Consider the following 24,162-nt stretch of genomic DNA (forward strand, 5'->3'; position numbering starts at 1 on the left):
TGCATCTTTTATTATACCTGGATGACTTTTTCTGCAGGAGATGGGTTGGTGAAGTGGGGGTAAGCACACCTTTCTATTTAAAGCCCTGTTCATACCTTTTTGATAGTATGTATGTATATATATATATATATATATATATATATATATATATATATATATATATATATATATATATAAATTTATACAAATTGTCCTTAAATGTGTTTTTGTAATTAAACTTGTTGTTTTATGTGATTTTGTTATTATTTTGGTAGTTTGTATATCCTCTGATGAAGCAATAAGCGAAACATGTCGGGATAAGCAAATTACAACTACCCCAACTGAATCACTACCTGGACCGCAAGTTATATATAACACCCTTGTATGACTATAAGGCTGTTTTTTCTGTTTGTTTTTATGGGATTGTTGTTATAATAAAATATTTAAAAACTTTTTATACATATATCTTTTTCTTTTTGAATATTGCACCCTTAATGTCCCATCTCTTCGCTTTGGGCTTTGCCTTTCCAAAACTCTTGATAATGTTAATAATATGTTAATAGGTTGATAAAATAGATTGTTAAGTCCAATCTGTGGCCAACTATCATTTTCTAAGCCCTTGCACACACGGACGGACATTCCGACAACCAAATCTGTTGGATTTTGTCCGACGGATTTTGGCCGAAACTGTTGCATACACACGGTCGGACAAAGTTGTCGGAATGTCCGATCGTGTGTACAAGGGCTAAGTCTGGCAAACATGGCTTCCTTGTGTATGTGTACTCTTTGTGTATGGAACCGACGAAATATATGTTATTCCCTGCTGATGAGATTGGCTTCCTGCAGAGGAGCAGGGGGATCTCCCATGCAGCACTCAGGAAGTAGGAAGTGACTGCCGGAAGTGCAGAGTGTATGACCCCTTTCACAATGAAGGCAGTTTTAAGGCATTTTAGCGCTAGAAAGAGCGTTTGTAAAGCGCCTGAAAACTGCCTCCCATGCCGCCCGAATGTGAAAGCTTGAGTGCTTTCACACTGGGGCGGGGTGCTTGCAGAACGTTACAAAAAGTCCTGCAAGCAGCATCTTTGGGGCGATTTGGGAGCACATGTATACAGCGCTCCTAAACCACCCCTGCCCAGTGGAATGAATGGGTAGCGCTTCTGAAGCGCCACAACTTTGGTGGTTTTAACCCTTTCTTTGGCCGCTACCGGGTGTTAAAAGTGCCCTGCTAGTGGCCGAAAAGTGTTGCTAAAACAACGGTAAGGTGCCACTAAAACGAGTGGCGCTTTACAGCCAATGTAACCGTGGTCTCAGTGTGATGGTAGCCTAAAAACTATGTGTTAGCTGTCTCTGAAGGTTCTAGATTATCCAGGCCATTGTATAGCTAGTACTATTCTAGTCTCATTCATTTAGACTTTTTTCCTAATGTTGAACATATTTGCTTTCCCAAACAGCTTCCATTGCAAGAAAACATTGTCAACATTACAGAACAAACACCCCACACTCCAAAGAATTGCTGGGAGTTAATTGGCTCCTGTTTAAATTGGCCCTAGTATGTGTATGTATACAAGTTAGGGACAGTGGTGGCTGGTGTTAAAACGTTTTGAAGGGGGGGGGGGGGGGGGGCGCAAACAAACCAAAAAAATCAGCGAATCCAAGCTCAATGTGGGCCCACTACCAGCAGTAGCCTTATCAGTATCAGCCCTACAGCGGTACTATCAGTATGAGCCAAGCAATCGAGGTAATCACTCACGCAACCACCCGATCACTGCCGAATCTGCAAGCAGGGTCGATCTGGTCCAAGCTCCCCCATCCTCTCCTCATTCGAACACCCTGTAAAGGGGTACTGCGGCAAAGACAAGACTGAACCTTCCTTCACCTCGAGACACCTCGCCGGGAAAGAGATGTATCGAGAACGATCCAATCACGAGACCAAAAACACAAAAAGGACATTCATTTTCTGAAATCTGCTCTGTGCCCCAAGGACAATGAAAAACAAGCCAATTAGAGCTCAGCTTCAAATCACATGTCTTTCAAAAGTTTGCTGACCTAATAGACACCCATTAGTCCAGAACCCTGCCGCACACACATATGAATGAATATGCACAGTTTTTTTTTTTTTTTAATAAATGATAATATATGATTGACTAACAGTTTTTAACACATTAAAACTTTGGGGGGGGGGCAGTGCCCCCTATTGACAGGCCGCCACTGGTTAGGGATCTTAGATTGTAAGCTCCTTGTGGGTAGGGACTCACCTAACAAGTTCACCTTTGGGAACATGTTACATGTTCCACCCATTTTTAGGGTGGAACATGTAACATGTTCCCAGTGCTGCAAATGTCGTCCGCTGCCCCCTCCCCCCCTTCCTGTGGCAGCAGTGCAGGAAGAATTTCCCATACTAGCTGTCACTTTTTAAAATCTCCTCACACTGCCGAGTCATTCAGTCACACAGTTCTGTGTGTGAATGAACTACAACCCCCGAAATCCATTGCAATTGTCGGCATCTAAAACAAATCAATATTTGGTGCGACTACTCTTTGCCAGCATAGCTGCCAAGCCAGCATAAATTCTTGCACTTGCACACTTTGTACACTAGCACAAAATCGGGGATTGTTCGATTAAGTGATAGATGGATTGAATCTTAGCTGGTTCCTGCTGAACCGGTTCAATTCGATCTATCTATGAGAAGGTGGCTTGTACCCAAATTGATCAATCGATTGAACGGAGTACAACCAGCATGTCAGATTTTTAGCATGCAGTTATAGCCAGTGGCTATAGCTGCTAGCAGTAGTCACTGCATTCTCCCCAGAGGGATAGCTCCCAGCAACGGGAGATCATAATAGCCTCTTGGAAGGGATTTCCCCTTCAACACTTACTAAGTGAATTTCTTCCCATAGTTGCAGGAAAGAAAATCGCATAATCTATGTGCTGCATTAGAGCCAGGTGTATTGTTAACCAATTATGCCAAGCAGGTGCTAATGATCATCAATCCCATATGTAGTTTAAAACAGTCATTAGTTGAAACAGAAACAGCTGTGCAGGAGGCTTAAAACTGGGTGAGGAACAGCCAAACTCTGCTAATAAGGTGAGGCTTTGGAAGACAGTTTTATGTCACAGGTCATACACTATGGCAAGACCAAGCGCAGCAACAAGACACAATATATTTCTACTGCATCAGCAAGGTCTCTCCCAGGTAAAGATTTCAAAGCAGTCTGGGGTTTGAAGACGCACAAATAAATTGGCAACTTTGAGGATCGTAGACGCAGTGGTCGCCAAGGAAACTTAATGCACCACATGAAAGACACATCATGCTTACTTCCCTTCAACATAAAAAGATATCCAGCAGTGCCATCAGCACAGAACCGGTGCAAAGAAGTCTGGAGAAGTCTTGCTAGAAGTGGTCTTCATGGAAGAATTGTGGCCAAAATAATCCATACCTCTGATGTGGAAACAATGCTAAGCAACTCAACTATGCATGTAAACATAATAACTGGGGTGCAAAAAAACGGATGCAGGTGTTAATGAGTCAAAATTTTTAATATTTGGCTGTAGCGGGAGGCAGTTCACCGAAGGAGAGCGGTATAATGATGAGTGTGCAGGCAACAGTGAAGCATGATGGAGGTTCCTTACACGTTTGGGACTGCATTTCCTCAAATAGGGTTGGAGATTTGGTCAGGATCAATGGTGTTCTCAATGCTGAGAAATACAGGCAGATGCTTATCCATTATCCCATACCATCATGTGATTGGCCCCTAATGTATTCTGCAGCAGGACAACAACCCAAAACATAAAGCTAATGTCATGAAGAACTATTTTCAGCGTAAAGAAGAACAAGGAGTCCTGGAAGTAATGTTCGGACCCCCACAGAGCACTGATCTCAACATCTTTAAGTCTGGGATTTCCTTCAAAACTGTGTGCAATTGTACCTAGAAGAATTGATGATGTTGTGACGGCAAAGGGTGGTCACACCAAATATCGATCTCATTTGGATTTATGTTCCGTCCATTTATATTCCATTTTGTTAAGTGATTAAAAAAAAAAAAAAAAAAAAGCTATTAAACACTTTTATTTATAAAAGTATTCTTAATTTACAACATTTTTTCACACTGCCTTAAACTTTTGCACAGTAGTACACAATATCTGATAAATAGTTTATTTTGTGGTGATCCACAGTTGTTATAAAATGTGATTATATATCACCACATTTGTTGAAAACTTCAGGAAGAGGACTATATTTATTTGAGTCCCCAGATCTGTTGAGGCCATTTCAAGAGGTCCAACTCCCAATGTTAGATCTTCAGTTTAAATGACATTAAAGTGGTTGTATAGTCAATTTTGGGACTTTTACCTACAGGAAAGCTTATAAGGCTTACCTGTAGGTAAAAAAAAATATCTCTTAAACATGTACGGTTAAGGAGATATTCCCCTCGCAATGCGCCGCTGACTGTAGCGGCGCATGCGCACAGGGGATTCTCGGCTGAAAGTCTGGCAGACGGCCGGACCCTGCCGGGAAGAAATCTCCCGCGTGCATGCGCGGAAGTGAGGATATCGCAGCTCATGCATACAAAGAAACAAAAACAAATAAGTTCAGAGTAAACAAATTAAGTTGTGTAGTAAAATGGAATGACATAAGGACAAAGTATTGAACACATGAAGAAAGGGAGGTGCAAAAAAGGCATGGAAAGCCAAGACACCAGCTGAAATCTATCAGTAGGATCAACCCTGCCCCTTCTCAGTGCAAAGTAATATCAGCTGGTTCAGTCTCAACTGATGGCCTATAAAAAGATGTCTCATTACCAAGGTGTCACACAAGAAACATCTCATGATGGATAAAAGCAAAGAGCTCATAAGACCTTCACAGCCCTACCCCACAAAAAACACACTGATGGCATTGGTTACAGAAGGATTTCTAAACTTCTGCATGTTCCAGTGAGCACTGTTGGGGCCATAATCCAGAAGTGGGAAAAAACATAATTTCAGCATAAACCGGCCGTGACCAGGTACTCCTCCCAAGATTTCCAACAGAAGAGTGAAAAGAATTATCAGAAGAGTTGTCCAAGAGCCAAGGACCACTTGTGGAGAGCTTCAGAAAGACCTTGAATTGGCAGGTACAATTGTTTTCTTTGAAATAATAAGTAATGCACTCAACCACCATGGCCTGTATGCACGCTCACCACGCAAGACTCCACTGCTGAAGAAAAAGTATGTTGAAGCTTGTTTAACCACTTCATCCCCGGAAGATTTGGCTGCTCAATGACCGGGCCATTTTTTGCAATTTTAACTGACAATTGCGCGGTCGTGCGACGCTGTACCCAAACAAAATTGACATCCTTTTTTCCCACAAAAAGAGCTTTCTTTTGGTGGTATTTGATAACCTCTGCGTTTTTTATTTTTTGCGCTATAAAACAAAAAGTGCGAACATTTTGAAAAAAAAAACACAATATTTTGTACTTTTTGCTATGATAAATATACCCATTTTTTTTTTTGTAGAAAAGCTAATTTTTTCCTCAGTTTAGGCCAATATGTATTCATCTATATATTTTTGGTAGTAAAAATTGCAGTAAGCGTATATTGATTGGTTTGGGCAAACGTTATAGCAGCTACAAAATAGGGGATAGATTTATGGCATTTTTCTAAAAAAATAAACCTAGTAATGGCGGTGATCTGTGATTTTTATCGGAACTGCAACATTATGGCAGACACATCAGACAATTTTGACACATTTTTGAAACCACTGACAATTATACAGCGATCAGTGCTTAAAAAAAAAATGCACTGATTACTGTGTAAATGTCACTGCCAGGGAAAGGGTTAACACTAGGGGGTGATCAAGGGGTTAACTGTGTTCCCTGAATGTGTATTCTAACTGTAGGGGGAGGGGACTGACTATAGGAGAGGACACATCGTGGTTCCTAGCTATTAGGAACTAACAATCTGCATCTCCTCTCCTCACAGAACAGGGACGTGTGTGTCTACACACACATCCCTGTTCTGCCTCTCGCGCCCCGCGACCGCCGGCCATGAGCATTGGCACCCCCACAATGCAGCGGGCGCGCCTGTTATCCCGCTTAAAGTTGCCGACGTACAGCTATGACGGTTCGCAGGATCGTGACGACCTGCCACAGTATAAGTTTCATAATGCACACAATGTTTGGAGGTCAAATGGCACTGCACGTCACCAAAAAACACCATCCCAACAGTATAGTTTGGAGGTGGGAACATCATACCAACAGTGAAGTTTGGAACATTATGGTATGGGGCTGTTTTTCAGCATACAGAACTGGCAAACTTCATGTCATTGGAAGGAAGGAAGGATGAATGGAGAAATGTACCAAGACATTCTTGATAAAAATCTGCTGCCCTCTACCAGCATGATAACAATGAAACGAGGGTGGGCATATGAGCAATACATTGATCTCAAAGAACTAAAGATCATAGTTCACAGAAGAGGCCCCACAGAACCTTCAATATTTGAAGACTGTGGAAGAATGGGGCAAAATCTTACCAGAGCAAAGCATGCAATTCATTTCTCTATACAGTACAGAAGGCGTCTTGAAGCTGTCATTACCAACAAAGAATTTTGTACGAAGAATAAAATACAGTACATTTCAATGAGCGTGCTCAATACTTTTTCCCTATGTCATTCCATTTGATTATAAATACCTTAATTTCTGAACTTATTTGTTTTGGTTTCTTTGTATGTGTTGATTGCATGGGTTGTTACCGACATGTGGTGACAATTTCATGTCACTAGCACCTTTAAAAATATATTTACCTAGAAAAATGGTGACATGCTCAATGCTTTTTATGTATAATATATATATATATATATATATATATATATATATATATATATATATATATATATGTAATCTCTCTTCACAGGTGGGGTAGACAGCACACGGTATACGTCCTAGTGCCAACAATCAAGCCTTCCCAAAGGCCATAGATAAAGAAAAAAATATGTATATGTAATTTTTATGATATATATCCACATACACACACCCCAGATATATAGTATATGTAACAGCTATATTGTATATATATATAGTTACATAGTTTGTAAGGTTGAATAAAGACACCAGTCCATCCAGTTCAACCTGAGTGAGTGTCTACAATTGTCCCTGTACATTGCACACTCACACTGGTCCCTACCCTCAAGGAGCCCACAATCTAAGGTCTCCATTCATATACTAGGGCCAATTTTGGACAGAAGCCAATTAACCAACCTGCATGTCTTTTGAGCATGGGAGGAAACCCATGCAGGCACAGGGAGAACATGCAAGCTCCAGGCAGGTGGTGGTGTGGTGGGGATTTGAACCAGTGACTCCTTCTTAGCCCCCGTACACACAGTCGGACATTCTGCCGGATTTTGTCCGTCGGATCTTGTCCGAAACTGTTGCATACACACGGTCGGACAAAGTTGTCGAAAAATCCGATCTTTCAGAACGTGATGACGTAATTTCGTTACGATGGGACTACGTTCAGGCTAGTAGCCAATAGCTTTGATGTAGGAATTTGATCTGAGCATGCGTGGCACTTTGTCCGATCGGAATTCTCTACACATGATCGGAGTATGTCCGATCGGACCAGTTTGTCGGAAAATATTTCCAACAAGTTGGAAAATTTGGTCCGACGGAAACAGTCCGATGCAGACCACACACAGTCGGATTATCCAACAACGCGGTCCGATAGGACACATTCCGACGGATTCTCCGACCGTGTGTACAAGGGCTTACTGCTAGGTGAGAGTGCTAACCACTACACCACTGTGCCACCTGATATATAAATGTATAAAGAATATTAAGTCTTCCCTAAACGTATCAAAAATGTAAAAAAAAAACAAAAAAGAAAACAAAAAGCACCCAAACAATTTAACTGGAGTTAAGTTTTTAAAAGAAATTATAGCGTTCTTTTTGAACTTGTTATATTGCTGTCAATGAAAGCCTTATGTATATTTAAATTGGCAGTGAAGCTAAAATCTTTTTGACAAATTTTTTTATTTTATTGGTGAGAGTGAATTGAAACATGTTATTATTACACACAGCTCTCTTAGTTGCATGAACAGAATAAAAGGTAGATCTGTATATATATATATATATATATATATATATATATATATATATATATATATATATATATTTAGTATATGTCAGTAATTAATTTAAGTAAACTTGCTTTTGTCAGATGCTCTAATCTTTTATTCTGTTCACATGAATGTACAAAATCAAACTGTTTTGATCCTTTCCCTTAAGGCAATAATTTGCGAATGGACAGATGATAATCTTAAACTGTACAGGATATAATGGATGTGCACATCATTTGAATGGATGTATATTGGGTTAAAGATTTTGCAGTCACAGTATTATTTCTCAGTAATATTTCAGTTCAAACATTTGTACAGAGAAAATGTTAACATTAAACCACAATATTCGGTACACACTTAAGACAAATAATCATAAGGCATGTGTAAGAGTAGGTTTTATGCAACATTTAAAAGGATGTACAAATTACTTCTTAGTTCACCAAAGTAAACCAATCATTTGACTTTGGAACTCCTTGGTAGGTTATAAAAAGTGTAACATTGTCTTCTTCCTTCAGTTTATGCTGAAGAATTGTAACAATTTTGTTAGCATCTTCTTGCATGACAGGTACTTTAAGACATTTTTATGCATAGTTGCTATTTTTGCTAAATTCTACCTCTGTTAAAGAGGGTAACAGTTTTCAGTCTTAAAGGCAAGGAAGGAAATCCTTAATGTCTTATAGTTAGTCCTGCTTGTAATTGGCTGTGCTTAAGCTTCCCATTTACACAACAACATGCTGTATGATGTCTTCGGGATGCAGGCTATTGAGTGCAAGTTGTCGTTGTTGATATAAAGAGCTTGTCATTTCCCCTTGTACCATAGAGTCAGAGTGTGGGTTGGGACTGGCTGAACTGGAATCACTCTGCAAAGAGCCGGATCCCTCGAACTGATTCATTTTCTTTTTGAAAAGCTTTCTCTCCTTCGCTCTTCGGTTCTGGAACCAAATTTTAACCTATAAGGTCAAATAACGAGAAAGATTTTGAAACAAAAGTGGGTAAAGTGTATGTTACTCCAACATTTAATATTCCTGATGTGCGTCTGTTGTACCATGTACTTGTGTTAATAAGTATTCTGATTTCTTTGCATTTCTTCCTTTGTGTGAAATACTGGGTGATCCTGCCAGGCACCCTGCTTTAGGCCCCTTTCACACTGGGGCAGTTTTCAGGCACCTGTGTAGAGCCTGAAAAAACAGCCCCTTTCACTCCAGTGTGAAAGCCTGGTGCGCTAGCAGGGCGGTGAAAAAAGTCCTGCTAGCCGCATCTTTGGAGCGGTGAAAGGAGCAGGTGTATTCACCACTCCTTAACCGCTCCTACCCATTGAAATCAATTGGACGGCGCGGCTAAACGGCGCTTTGCCGGTGGTTATAACCCTTTTTTTCGGCCGCTAGCAGGGGTTAAAACCACCCCGCTAGCAGCCGCAGACCGCCGCTAAAATGACGGTAAAGCGCCGCTAAAAATAGCGACGCTTTACCGCCGACGCCCCAGTGTGAAAGGGGCTTTATTATTTTTATTATTTCAAACTACCATGCTAGGCATGGTAGCACATATATCCTCATGTGGCAGGTTTTCTAACCTTGCTGGGAGCACAGCCGGGCTGTCCTCCAATGGCAAGACTTGCATTGACATGCCCCTCTGCAAAACTAAATACTGGAAATATTTGTGTACTGCTATTTCTCAGCCTCCTTTTGACCCTGCAGTCTCCACCTCCACCTCTATAAGCCCCGTATGCAGCTGAGAACAAATGAGATCACTTAAGTGATCACTTATAAAAAAAATTTTAATTGTATTTATCATTTTTGTTTTGTATATACACAAATATTTTGCCTTGCTTTTCTATTTTTAACTGAATGGATTGTTTTACAAGGTAAAGCCAGCCACAGGGAGATCAACAGGAAGCAGCCAGGCTGGTTGTACTGAGGTTGATCTATCGACTTCTATACAACCAGCCTGCTGGCTATTTTTCATGTGATCACTGCTGGCGGCAGTGACCATTGTATTCTTTAAAGTGGAAGTAAACCCTCCTATCGTTTTCAGCCAATGAAGCTGCCATCTTGGCCTCTGTTCATGACACCAGCCATTGGATGATTTGATAGTTTGGTTGAGAGCACAGTCAAATGTGACAGCTAGCATGCCGGGAATGTTAGCAGTTCTTTTGAAACTATCAAATTGATGGGTTTTACTTCCGCTTTAAGCAGGAAAACCTCCCTCTGTCAGAATTAAGGTTGCACTGATACCGATATTAGTATTGGTGCCGATACCGACCATTTGCATCACAGACCGACATACACATTGGCCGAATGTCAGCCGGTTTTTTTTTTCCGGCACATTCGGCCTGTGTGTACGGGGCTTAAGAGTTCACATATAATTAACTTTTTACACATTATTTGGCTTATCAAAGGTTTAAAGCACAACCTTCCAACAATTCTTTGTAGATCTGCTGCTCATGAAAGGGATCTTTTTATAAAGTATTTACTTTGCAAATATATTAGCTTTCGTGCAAATGTTAGGAATGATTCTCATAATGTATGTTAAGTTAGTGAACTTTTCACCAATAGAGAAAATAGCTTAACATTATAGGCTAAAACTGTTTAACTAAAAGAGGAAGTGTATGGAGATTCCTGTGCTCACCACTTACAGAGGGAACTACTATACGGAATTGACAGGGGGGGGGGGATTTACTAAAACTAGAGCGTGCAAAATCTAGTGCAGCTCTGCATAGTAACCAATCAGCTTCCAGGTTTTATTGTCAAAACTTCATTGAACAAGCTGAAGTTAGAAGCTGATTGGCTACCATGCACAACTTCACCAGATTCTGAGTGCTCCAGTTTTAGTAAATCTCCCCCAGAGTGTTGCAGAGATAGAACTCTGTTGTTTGAAGAGTTTACTGAAACCCTTCACAGATGGGCAACAGATCCCTCTGTATAGCAGTTCACTTTTTGTAGTAGCCTATTTATTACATCATTAGTGAGAAGCACAGAAATCTCCATACACTTTGTACAGAGTGCAGAGTCCTCCCTCATATTATTTTCTCTTCTTTCCAATTCTTCATAGCCTATAGTTAGGCTATTTTCGCTATTGGTCAAAAGTTCATTAACTCTTTTAGATGAAGGTTAAGGCCTTTTTTTCCCTAATGCCGCGTACACACGATCGGAATTCTGGCCAGAAAAAGACCGATGAGAGCTTTTCATCGGAAAATGCAACCGTGTGTATGCTCCATCGGAATTTAGCTGTCCGAATTTCCGCCAGCCAAAAATTGATAGGATGTTCTCAATTTTCCTGACGGAAAAACTTTCTATCGGTAATTCCGATCGTGTGTATGCAATTCCGACACGCCAAAAATCACGCATGCTCAGATTCGACTACGAGACAGAAGCTATTGGCTACTGGCTATTGAACTTCCTTTTTCTAGTCACGTCGTACGTGTTGTACGTCACCGCGTTATAAATGATCGGAATTTGATGTGACCGTGTGTAGGCAAGACAGCTTGAGCTGAATTCCATCGGGAAAACCATCAGAGTTTTTTCAGACGAGAATTCTGATCGTGTGTACGCGGCATTAGAATCTAATGTTGAGAAATGTTACATTCACCTAACAAAAGGCAACTAACAGAAGCTGCCATGTCACACAATATTACAAACACTATGGGTATTGTTTGTGATTTTTTTCACAAATGAACAGACAGTTCCTTAGCAATTTTTTTGTTGTACTGTGCCAAATTATAAACGTAATATAGACACACTTTGCATAGGCAACAAAATGTATGATTTAAAGGGAGCAATATAAGATTAGTTGACTGCCTAGACAAAGTGTTTGGTGTCCATTCTCGCAGTCTTGTGATTTTTTTCTTAGTGCTAATTACAGTATTGCTTTATTGGGGCCAGTGGGCCATTAAGCCACTAAGCCCTTGTACACACGGTCGGACATTTCGACAACCAAATCCGTCGGATTTTGTCCGAAACTGTTGCATACACACGGTCGGACAAAGTTGTCGAAAAATCCGATCTTTCAGAACGTGATGACGTAATTTCGTTACGACGGGACTACGTTCAGGCTAGTAGCCAATAGCTTTGGTGTAGGGATTTGATCTGAGCATGCGTGGCACTTTGTCCGATCGGAATTCTCTACACATGATCGGAGTATGTCCTATCGGACCAGTTTGTCGGAAAATATTTGCAGCACGTTTGAAAATTTGGTCCGACGGATATTCCGACGGAAACAGTCCGAAGCAGACCACACACAGTCAGAATATCCGACAACACGGTCCGATAGGACACATTCCGACGGATTCTCCGACCGTGTGTACAAGGGCTAAGAGTAGTTGTATCATGCCAATACTGCCACTCAGATAGTAATCAGGCACGTATTAGTAACCCGCTCTTATTTGCAAAAATCATCATCCTTTGTTTTTATGAAAAAACATTTATAGGTTTTTATCTAAATTTTGCAAATATAAAAAGGAGCTGACCGACATTTTGGGGTAATAACTGTTTAGAACTTACCTGTCTCTCAGAAAGGCTTAAACTAGCAGCAAGTTCACTTTTTCTTCTTATAGTAATATATCTACTGTAATGAAATTCTTTTTCAAGCTCCAGTCTCTGATGGTCGGTGTAAACAACCCGATATTTCTCCTTTGTCCTGGTCTTACCTAGAAAATCAGAACTGCAGTTGTAAATGTAATCCTGCAATATTGAAATCATTTTGCATGTGAATACTAAAATTCCTTTATAATATCCCTTTAGTTATTGTGATTATTTAATTCTGAATGACATTAACAATATTTAAATACAGCCTAACAAGCAATAAGTTCCATTGGTGGATAACAAGGCATGTTGAGACCTGTAGTTCCTGTACAACTGGAGGGTTTCAGGCTGACCAGGTTAATTTATGAGAATTTTATGCGGTGGCAATTTATTATCAGTTGATATTTTCAAAGGTAAAGAAACCTGTAAGACAACTTGCTCCTCTTTTGTAGACAACATATTTGTGGCCATGTTTTCATAATGTATTGGTTACTACCATAAACTGTACGGAAGCAGTAACACTTGGGGTCATTAAGAGTCTTGCCTCCAGGTATCTCGGTGGTCTGCTGAGACAGGATGTGACCAACTCAAAGGGGGAAAAAAAGCAAAGAAACAAAGCAAAACACAACTGTGAAGATAACAAACAAATACAACACTACCTACGTGTGCTGATGCCTTTGATCCTTCCTTATTCTCTTTGATGTAAGTTTGGAATCATACAGAGGAACAAAGATGCCCAAATTGGTTCTTTAAGTTCTATTGAGGTGCTAATTTCAAACTGATAGTAGACAAAGAAGCTACAAGGTGATCTTATCAATGAACGTCTTTGACAAGGAAAAGACGGAAAGTGTTGCTCAGACTCCCTTTCATGTTAGGGAAAGTACTGTAGGATTGTCATTCAAGAAATTGGGATAAAATGTTTTTCATACCAAGGTTTGTCTGAATTGTTCAGAGAAAAAAGGTTTGGTTCTTATTCAAAGTTCAACTTGCTGGGGTTGATTTACTAAAGGCAAATAGGCAGTTTTTTTGCAAGCGAATTTGAATTTTGCATGCCAGTTTTCCATTAGCTTAGTGAATGTGGTGAAAATGCACCCATAGGAAACCATGTTAAATGTGTGTTTCTGCAAAACTGAAAATGCACTAAAAAAAAAAAAAAAAAAAATGCATACCAGGCCTTAGCTAAGGAAAAATTATTTTGCAAAGTTACATTTTCCTTAAAGTGAACAGTCCATTTGCCTTAAGTAATTCAACCGCTAGTGGACATTGTAAAAAAATTATTCCTATTATACAGGATTTATAGAATGCCAACAGTTTGAGCAGCACTTTAAAAAATAAAAGGAGAGAGTACGGTTACAATACAATTCAAGACAAGAGGGTTAATAATGAGATAATATGTTATTGTCTTCTATAGCTTTGTATTGTAAGAAAATGCTTTGTCCTATGTAAAAATTATTTTGGAGGCGTTGGTTTATGAAAAGCAGTTGCATAAAGTAAATCTGAAGCTAACATTGCCAACAAACATGCGACTTCAGGTTTGTACCCAGCCTGCTGGGTTGCATCTGCTGTACATGCATGTCTGTGCCTATAGAAGAAGAAGGAGAGGCCACTACAGGTGCCAGCCTGTCTCAGAGGAAACAATAGTGATTGGTCAGGAAAATCCAACCCAGCTGATCAACTTTCCCCATGGCAGGTTTGGCCAAGTTGTGTTGGCCAGGGTCATAGAGCAGCTTATGTCTTAATGTAGCTTAAAGGGGTTGTAAAGGTAATTTTTTTATTTTCTACATAGTTTCCTTTAAGCTAGTGCATTGTTGGTTCACTTACCTTTTCCTTTGATTTCCCTTCTAAATGTTTTTTTGCTTTGTCTGAATATCTCACTTCCTATTTCTCCTCAGTAAACTTCTCACCATCATCCGAGCTGGTGGTTAGTCAGCCAGAACAGCTTACTGAACAGCTTACTGAGGAGGAACAGGAAGTGAGAAATTCAGACAAAGAAAACAAAGAAAAAAAAACATTTAGAAGGGAAATCGAAGGAAAAGATAAGTGAACCAACAATGCACTAGCTTAAAGGAACCTATGTAGAAAATAAAAAATTTACCTTTACAACCCCTTTAAAGGTACCAATACATATGATACATAATCAAAATGGTCTTATGGAGAGCCCCTGTCCCTTGCCTCAGATTTGCTGCCATTGCTGGGATTAGAAGACTTGCTCCATTTGATGTTGTTTATAATTGTTGTTGTTTACCATTTGATGTTGTTTATGATTGTTGTTGTTTACCATTTGATGTTGCTTGAGTGTATTTCGAAGTAGTGCTGGCAGCATCCATCTGACAACATCATTCATTGATCAGTATAGATTTCATGAATTTGTTGTTAAGTTTTATACCTGGAGATTTTGCAAGCAGAGATATTTCCTGCTGGGGGCTGACAATATAAAGTCACTACCTCTTAAAGCGGGAGTCCACCGGGACTCCGCGTTTTTTTTTTTTTTTTTTTAAAAGCCAGCAGCTACAAATACTGCAGCTGCTGACTTTTAAATAGTGACACTTACCTGTCCAGCGCGCCCGCGATGTCGGCACCCGAAGCCGATCGCTCGCTCGGCTGCCGGGTCCCGCCGCCATCTTGGGTATGGGAATCAGGAAATGGAGCCTTTCGGCTTCATTTCCCGGTGCCCTACTGCGCATGCGCGAGTCGCGCGGCGCAATCCGGACGGTCCCCGCTGCCTCTGGGAGCTGTGTGTTTCCCAGCAGGCAGCGGGGCACTTGCTGAAGGGGGTGGGCGCTTGCGGAACGGGGCGTAACGTATGCCCCGTTCCGCAGAGAGCTAGCCCGGAAGTGGGTGCAGTTACCTGGATTATCCAGGTAACTGCACCCCCCTCCCCCCTGAAAGGTGCCGATTGTGGCGCTGGAGGGGGGGGGGATTCCGATGAGCGGAGGTCCATTTTAGGGTGGACCTCCGCTTTAATTAGCAGCAGTGTTATCAGCCTGTTGTATCAGCTTCTTTAGTCATCAGTTGGGCTGCCCGTCTTCAGGCGGCATGCACAGACCTGATAGGTACCCCCCATGGCCAACGGAAAGGAGTTTGCATGGCAGGCTGACAACGCTGCTGCTAAATGAGAGGCAATAACTTAGCATTGTCAGCCTGCAGCAGAAAGTACTGGTACTTCTAAGTAAGAAACTTTGCAACAGGTTGGGTTTACCCTAACAGCTCTTGGCCAGTAAACATCTGGTTGTACAAATTACATTAGTTGCCCATTCTGGTTGAAAAACAACTGGATAAGCCAATCATCATCTCATAACTGTGAGCCTGAGGTTATGCAAGGCCAAATATATTGCCCTAAATTAATCGGACATTTTCTAAACATTTTTCCTGTTTTCTCAAAAGGTCACCTGCTATTTACAGGTACGATGTTTAGAGACTCCCACTGTGTAAGCAGGATGATATAATTTAGGCCAGAGTAATCAGAATGTTATGGTATTATTGACTTTATCTTTGTACCAAGTCCTTTAATACTGAAGTTACACTCCTGATTCTACAGATGTAAACAAGCAGTCAGACATGAAATCATGATCTAAATGTAGTCAAGAAAAAATACTTTCCAAAGGGACATAAACCTGCATGCCCAGCCTGATTAACCTCACAGCTTTGCTCCATGGTTATGAGAAGGTGGTAAAGCGGGAAGGGAACTTTCCCTGGCTTAGTGGGGGGGGGGGGGGGGGGGGCAGTGACTGGTACGGGCTTCCAGCTTGTCTGATTGAGTATTTCTTCTGGTTGGCAGTAGTGATGGGGTTCACATAGACATAAGGTCATCCCCTGATCTATCCACAAATAGCCAGGTCAGGCAAATCTCATGTACATGAATAGCTTAACTTGTAACTTAATTACAGGAAACCTGCAAAAAGAGAAATGTTGGACTAACATTACTGATGCCGATTGCCTGTCTGTCATGCTGAGCCCATGGCTTTAGTATTTTTGAAGTCACTGACTTCCACACTAACCTGGAACAATTATGGGTCAGGAGTTCCGACATTGACTGAGTTCACTTGCTGCAGACTTGAATACTGAACAGCCAGGTAAATAGCATTTCCAGGAGTTCAGCAATGGCCACCCCCATATTTCCTTTACTACAGATATATTTATTTAGGTTTAAACATGGATTTTCTAATGAAGGACAGGCATTTAGGTGCTACATGAGTAATTTGTATCAAATAAATCATACAACTATACATGACTTGTTTGTGCCAAAATATGCTAATCTCATGGTTATTACCTCCTCTTCCTTTCTAGATAGTGAGCTCTCACAACCATGACTTTTCTAAACACCTGGTACACAAGGGCCAAATATTGGTTGGCACATTTAGCCCATGTGTACAGCAGCCTGTCCGACAGAAGACGAGTAAACGTCTGACCAGCAGCCAGTTGGTATAAATCAGCACTCAAAGCCATTGGCTGCGATTTCTGACTGGTGTGTTCTGGCCGAGGGGGGGGGGGGGGGGGTTGCAGTCCGAACACAATAGCTCAGTGGGGAGATTGCTGTACTAAGATCACAGTTAGTACAGCAAGCTCTGCAGTTTCTGGGTTGAATGAAAAAAAAAATATACTGTCAGTGTGTACTAATACTAATATTTATTAGTATTGTAACTGTATTTTCTCCATTGCCACTATACAAATCCTAAATAATAATAATAAAAGTAAGCTCCAACAAGCAGGGCCCTGATTTCTCTTGTACCAGATTGTATTGTAACTGTAATGTCTGCCTTCATTTTGTAAAGTGCTGAGCAAACTGTTGACGTTGTATAAATCCTGAATTATAATAATAATAATAATAATAATAATAAAAAGTCTTTCCTAAGAAATGCCCCATCAGTGTGCCTTCTTACTATATGTGTAGAAAGTAATATATCTGTCTAATTATATTCTTGAACAAATTTGTGGTGTTCTTTATTCTGTAGATGTTCTTCCTAAAACGGTTTGCAAAAATGACTTCTGCCCTGTGGGAAATATCCTTTTAGAGGGGTCAATTGCTTAGTGTTTGTTTATTGCACCTTCCCAATGATGTTGGTAGTTAGATTCCTTTTGTATCATTCCAAAAAACCTGTTGTGCTTTTGTAATACTCTTTGTATAGTAGTGTCCATTGTAGAGTAAGAACCAATGTGTTTTGGGTCAATAGTTCCCATGCTCATCCCCCAACTTTATGACTTTGCCAGATGTGCGTCTGTAAATTTTGTAAATTGGGGCATGTAAATACAACATTTTTTTTTTGTATTTAAATTTAAAGCTTTTTTGATTAATATATAATAAATATATATTATATTATAAAGTGGCGAACATTCTTCAAATTTGCTTACCGATCTAAATATACCCATGATTTGCTAGGAGGAAAGCCATACATCATTAAAGACATGATGATCATAAAAGTCTTCCAAGTGCAATAAAAGCCCATGGTTTCTTTTATATGTTGTGAAAATCGGCACCCTTTCCGGCTGTATAACCCCAGGAGAAAAGGGACTATGGGAATACAAAGCTGCATATCAAAGCGAAAGCAATAGAGGTGTGAATAAAGGCCTTGCTACCTTTAACATGACCGAAAGGGCCTAAGGAAACCTGCTTTCAATGTCATACGTCTATGTAAAAGTTATCCAAAAATGATGTGGGATTCACTTTTATCGTACCATATGGTGAAGTCATAAAAAAACAAAAAAACAAAAAAATAACCCAAGAGATATTGAATGCTTATTACTGGTCCATTGAAATTAATAATTATTTTTGGCATGTATACAAGCATTTAATAACAAATATAAATATACCATGGAAAATTTCAGTCTTTAACGTTCCTTCCGCACTTTATAAATGCAAACACCTAAAAAGGTGTCCCATGTACAGAAAGTGAAATAATATTTTCATTAAAATATTTTATTTCATTTGTCATCATTAAATAAAATACTATATATTTTTCAAAATATACTATGCTTTTATACGCGACACCTTAAAAATTCTATATACTTACTATACTATATTCTATATAATAACTATAATTGGATGTATAATATTGGGATGTGGTGTTAGCCCTTGTACACACGATCGGAGATTCCAACGGAATGTGTCCGATCGGAGCGTTTTGTCGGATATTCCGACTGTGTGTGGTCTACATCGGACTGTTTCCGTTGGAATATCCGTCGGACCAAATTTTCCAACTTGCCAGAAATATTTTCCGACAAAATGCTCCGATCAGACATACTCCGATCATGTGTAGAGAATTCCGATCGGACAAAGTGCCACGCATGCTCAGATCAAATTCCTACACCAAAGCCATTGGCTACTAGTGTGAACGTAGTCCCGTCGTAACGAAATTACGTCATCACGTTCTGAAAGATCAGATTTTCCGACAACTTTGTCCGACCGTGTGTATGCAACAGTTTCGGACAAAATCCGACGGATTTGGTTGTCGGGATTTCCGACTGTGTGTACAAGGGCTTAGAAAGAGGGCTCACTGCTACCGATAGTAAAAATGCATGCAGAATAAATTCATGTGTCATTCTATGTGCCTAGATCTCTAGTACACAGCCTAAACAGACGGATCAAATGCATCTTCTCAGGCTGTGCCACTTTTGTATTTGGATGTAAGAATACACCAGCTGTAATAAAGAAGGGACATGGCCGTTGAGCATATTTCATCATTCTCAGTATTTAGGTCACATATATCGTGGATGATATGTCCCGTCACCCCATGTGCTTTACAACCCTCCCCCAATTTAAGCTGGCCACACATTATGCAATTTTTGTTTTCAATTTTCTTTAGATTTACCTTTAACCATGTAGTGCAAGGGCCTGCCTGATTGCACACAAATTGAAAGTGTTTAGATTTGACCTCATATTATATGGTTTTGGTAAATCTAAAGGAAAATTGTACAATAAAATCGTATAATGTATGGCCAGCCTTCGTCTGTACAGATCAGAGGTAATGGGGCAATTGCAAAGAAACATCTATTTAGCAATGGTTCTGTGGAGCAATATAGTATTTTAACTGCAGAGCACCTACTTGCAGCTGTGGAAAGAATTTTTAGTGTCACCGGTGGACTAAATTCAAATCAGCAAAATTATGTTGCAGTATCTAATGGAACAAGATAAAAAAAATTTTTGGTCTAAAATTAGTTAATTATTTATCCAATAAAAATGCCAATAAAATGAGTTAATTATTTATCCAATAAAAATTTCTGATTGCATTGTTCCATGTTACATAGTTACATAGTAGGTGAGAAGTCCATCAAGTCCAACCTATGTGTGTGATTATATGTCAGTATTACATTGTATATCCCTGTATGTTGCGGTCGTTCAGGTGCTTATCTAATAGTTTTTTTTTAAACTATCGATGCCCCCCTGCTGAGACCACCGCCTGTGGAAGGGAATTCCACATCCTTGCCGCTCTTACAGTAAAGAGTCCTCTACGCAGTTTAAGGTTAAACCTCTTTTCTTCTAATTTTAATGAGCGGCCACGAGTCTTGTTAAACTCCCTTCCACGAAAAAGTTTTATCCCTATTGTGGGGTCACCAGTACGGTATTTATAAATTGAAATCATATCCCCTCTCAAGCGTCTCTTCTCCAGAGAGAATAAGTTCAGTGATCACAACCTTTATTCATAACTAATATCCTCCAGGCCCTTTATTAGCTTTGTTGCCCTTCTTTCTACTCACTCCATTTCCAGTACATCCTTCCTGAGGACTGGTGCCCAGAACTGCACAGCATACTCTAGGTGCGGCCGGACCAGAGTCTTGTAGAGCGGGAGAATTATTGTTTTACCTCTGGATAATGTACTTGATGAGATACTAGAAACACAGATGCATTGCAATAGACACTGTGGAGGTTATTTACGAAAGGAAAATCCACTTTGCACTGCAAGTGCACTTGGAAGTGCAGTCGCTGTAAATCTGAGGGGGTAGATCTGAAATGAGGGGAAGCTCTGATGATTTGATCATCCAATCACGTGCAAGCTAAAATCCTGTTTTTTATTTTCCTTGCATGTCCCCCCTCGGATCTACAGCGACTTTATTCCAAGTGCACTTGCAGTACAAAGTGGAATTTCCTTTCGTAAATAACCCCCTTTGTAATTTGCATGTTTATACGAGATTGGCATTCACAGACTACTAGACTGGAGTAAAATCCAAGTGTTTGTGGTTTACAATCCTCCAATAATTTGTTAAATAGTGCTGCCATACTGGCCATAAGGCAGGCATGTTCTTACTAACCCTTTCAGTACCATTAAAGGTCCTTAGATCAGCTGGTGCCTGTCCTCAGCCAGTCAAGATGATTAAATACTCATATGCCTGATCAACCTATTGCAAGAGTATACTTCAGTACTTCTTCTGCCAAAAAAAAAGTCCTGACTTTAAACCATTGAGGCCAAACAAGAATATCAGTAAGACCTCATCTGGAATATGCAGTTCAGTTTTGGGCACCAGCTCTCAAAAAGGATATCGGGGAAATGGAGAAAATGCAGAGAAGGGCAACCAAACTGATAAGAGGCATGGAGAAACTCAGCTATGAGGAAAGATTAGAGGAACTGAATTTATTCACTCTTGAGAAGAGGAGATTAAGGGGGGGATATGATCAACATGTACAAATATATAAGGGGTCCATATAGGGAACTTGGTGTCGAGTTATTCACTTTACAGTCAACAAAGAGGACAAGGGGGCACTCTTTACATCTAGAGGAAAAGAGATTTCATCTCCAAATACGGAAAGGTTTATTCACAGTAAGAGCTGTGAAAATGTGCAATAGACTCCCTGCAGAGGTGGTTCTGGCCAACTCAGTGGATTGCTTTAAGAAAGGCCTGGATTATTTCCTAAGTGTACATAATATAACTGGGTACTAACATTTATAGGTAAGGTTGATCCAGGGAAAATCCGATTGCCTCTCGGGGGATCAGGAAGGAATTTTTTGCCCTGCTTTAGCAAATTGGATCATGCTCTGCTGTTTTTTTTTTTTGCCTTCCTCTGGATCAACTGTGGGTATAGAATTGGGTATATGGGCTGGTATGATATTTATTATATATTTTTTTTTTGTGGTTGAACTGGATGGTCTTTTTTCAACCTGACTAACTATGTAACTATGTAAGTTGCAGATTCCGTATCCAGAAAATAATTCTAAAAAACAAAACATAAATAAATAAATAAATAAAAAGCAGAAGGAGGGCGGGCACAAATTGTACCTATGATTGCTGTTTTTCATTTTTTTATTCCTCCTGCAATTATTGTGGGAAGCATTAATGAATAATTCAGATGGTTGGAATGCTAGCACAAAAAAAGGGGATAAGGGCTGATTTTCATGATTTTAAAGCATATGACTTTATGTTACAAACAAAAATACTTTCCTACTCTCAATTGCTAAATGTTACTGTTCATATACCCTATAAATGATTGCAGTTAATGTTTTTGTTAATCTCCCTGTAAATAAGATGGTTTGATTTAGAGAATCGTTACCAACCTCATATTAGTTTGACAGCTTTTATAGATCTATTAAACCTGTTACACCCTGCAATAAACAAGGCACTTTACTACAGTATGTTACTGCTGTTAATTAGTTTTTGTACAATAATTGTACAGCACATGTGAACAACATGCCGCTACTGTTTGATTCACAGTGCAAGACAGTACAGCTTTTCTATATCCTACTACGTTCAACTGTTAGTTACCTGCATGCTGGCTTATACATGACTGATCCTTCTTAATCTTAGTGCAATAAATGGGGAGTTGTTAATGCAATGCGATAAGTTTGGCCTCGATTTGTGGACAGTTTAAACCACCTGCAAGTTAAAATGTCAGATTTTGAAAGATGTGTATGTGTAAATCTCAGACACATGTAGACATTTAAAAAAAAAAAAACTTTTAAAGAAAAGCATAAAATATAGGACTTTTATATTGTGAATACACATTTAATAATAAGTCCAATAAACATTTTCCTCAATGGCATCACATTTATTTGGTAAGAAAGTAGAACTTGAGTAAGTATTAAATCTTCTTTTTTTTTTTTTTGGGGTTTAAACACTTAAACAGATCTTTGATGACAACACAGAAAGCTGAGCCACTGGCGTATTTTATTATTCATTTATTTTCCTAGAAAAGATAGATGTATATTTATATTGAGTTGATTATCTGTGACCCCCGTGTGCTTTACTGGGCTTGGGTTTTTGCAAAAAAGAAAAACAAAAAAAAAAAATCGGATCTGTAATTTTTTCGAGAATCACTATTCAATTGCACAAACTGTATATGAACATCATCAATGAATGAATATGCCATGTGTCAAAGATTAGTGAATTTTGCTATTTGAAAACGACATTTTCTAACTATGATAGACGCAGGTGTTTTGAAGTCCGCTTTCTAAAAAAGGTAAAACATTTTTATGTCATTATTAATGCTCTATGAAACTTGCTCTATTAGTAATTAATGCATTATTAATGCTCTATGAAACTATTAATGCTCTATGAAACTTAATGCTCTATGAATATGCTGTCCCATTCTGACTACCACGCAAATCATTTAAAAATTGTCAATTTCTATTCTTTATGACAGTAAACCAAAATTTTAATTGTGTAGACAGAGAAAGAATATTTTCAAAGAGTATTGATATAATCTATTAATGTTAATTCTTTCACATACCTGTAGATGTAGATTGTGCTGTTTTTCTCATCCATTTATAAGAGTTTTGACTTTGACCGCTGGGTGAGTGTACAGCTGTATGATTTCCTTCAGCTGTATGCATAATCCCAAGTCCGGAAGGATGTGGAGAATTATAGCCAGGAGAATTGTAAGGAAATTGGCTGGGTGATAAGTCAGAGGTCTGTATGGTATTTGCACTGGATGGTGAAGCAGAGTAAGTACTCCAGTCTTCCCGAGGTGATCCATACTGTGATCCCCAGACTCCACAGGACTGCACTTGGTTATCCATGGTTGGTACGTGATGATAAGCCACATAGTTAAAGTATGGCTGGCTGGACACATAATTCTGCCCTCCATGGTTGTTATTTGTTGGCCTTACAGAAAGTGGGTACATGTTACCGGATTTACTCCCAGGATATGCGACGTTCATAGCTGTACCAGTTCCTACGTGGTCATCATTAGCTGTATAGTCTTCTTAAAATGACCCTTGCTTCTTTCACTCCTTCAATCTATCCATAAATGACCCCTGCTAGCTGTGGAGTCTCATTGCTACTAATGACTAACAATGGTGTGACCAGGTGCTGGCAGTAACAGTTTACTAAGGCCCTGTCTGATGTCAGAGATAACTGCCTGGCCCCCAAACGCATTTGCATTCAAATGAAAGGCTGGACATCCCAGTATCATCACCTTGTTGCTACTTCCAGTGCTTCCTTTTCAATTTATATGAAGTTTTCAGCATTCTTCAAACAACTGCTGATGTCATAATTGATAACCTTATGTAAACCTCTGCTCAAAATGTGGGCCATATCCACCGAATACAACCTAATGGGGTTTCCTAAAACTGCAAAATGCTAAATCTGATGCAGCTCTGCATAGAAATCAATCAGCTTCCAAGTTTTAACCTAGGGTCACACTGACTGCGGGAA

General features: G+C 39.7%; 1 protein-coding gene and 1 long non-coding RNA gene across 2 annotated transcripts; one reads left to right on the plus strand and one right to left on the minus strand.

Annotated features, from left to right (window-relative positions):
• On the plus strand, window positions 1-442 carry LOC143987990 (uncharacterized). Its single transcript, XR_013276731.1, has 2 exons — window positions 1-59; window positions 255-442. It is a non-coding gene; the product is annotated as an uncharacterized LOC143987990 (long non-coding RNA).
• Window positions 443-8,477: 8,035 nt separating this feature from the next.
• Window positions 8,478-23,666, minus strand: LOC143987998 (homeobox protein CHOX-CAD-like). Its single transcript, XM_077487218.1, has 3 exons — window positions 23,237-23,666; window positions 12,562-12,707; window positions 8,478-9,015 (listed from the first exon to the last, which is right to left on the minus strand). The coding sequence occupies exons 1-3, from the start codon at window positions 23,664-23,666 to the stop codon at window positions 8,785-8,787; spliced, it is 807 nt and encodes a 268-aa protein (XP_077343344.1). The 3' UTR covers window positions 8,478-8,784.
• Between the last annotated feature and the right edge of the window lie 496 nt (window positions 23,667-24,162).

Source organism: Lithobates pipiens, unplaced genomic scaffold, assembly GCF_037356315.1.
Source record: "Lithobates pipiens isolate NorthernLeopardFrog02 unplaced genomic scaffold, aLitPip1_a1.2 Scaffold_1, whole genome shotgun sequence".
In the NCBI taxonomy this organism is placed as follows: domain Eukaryota; kingdom Metazoa; phylum Chordata; class Amphibia; order Anura; family Ranidae; genus Lithobates; species Lithobates pipiens.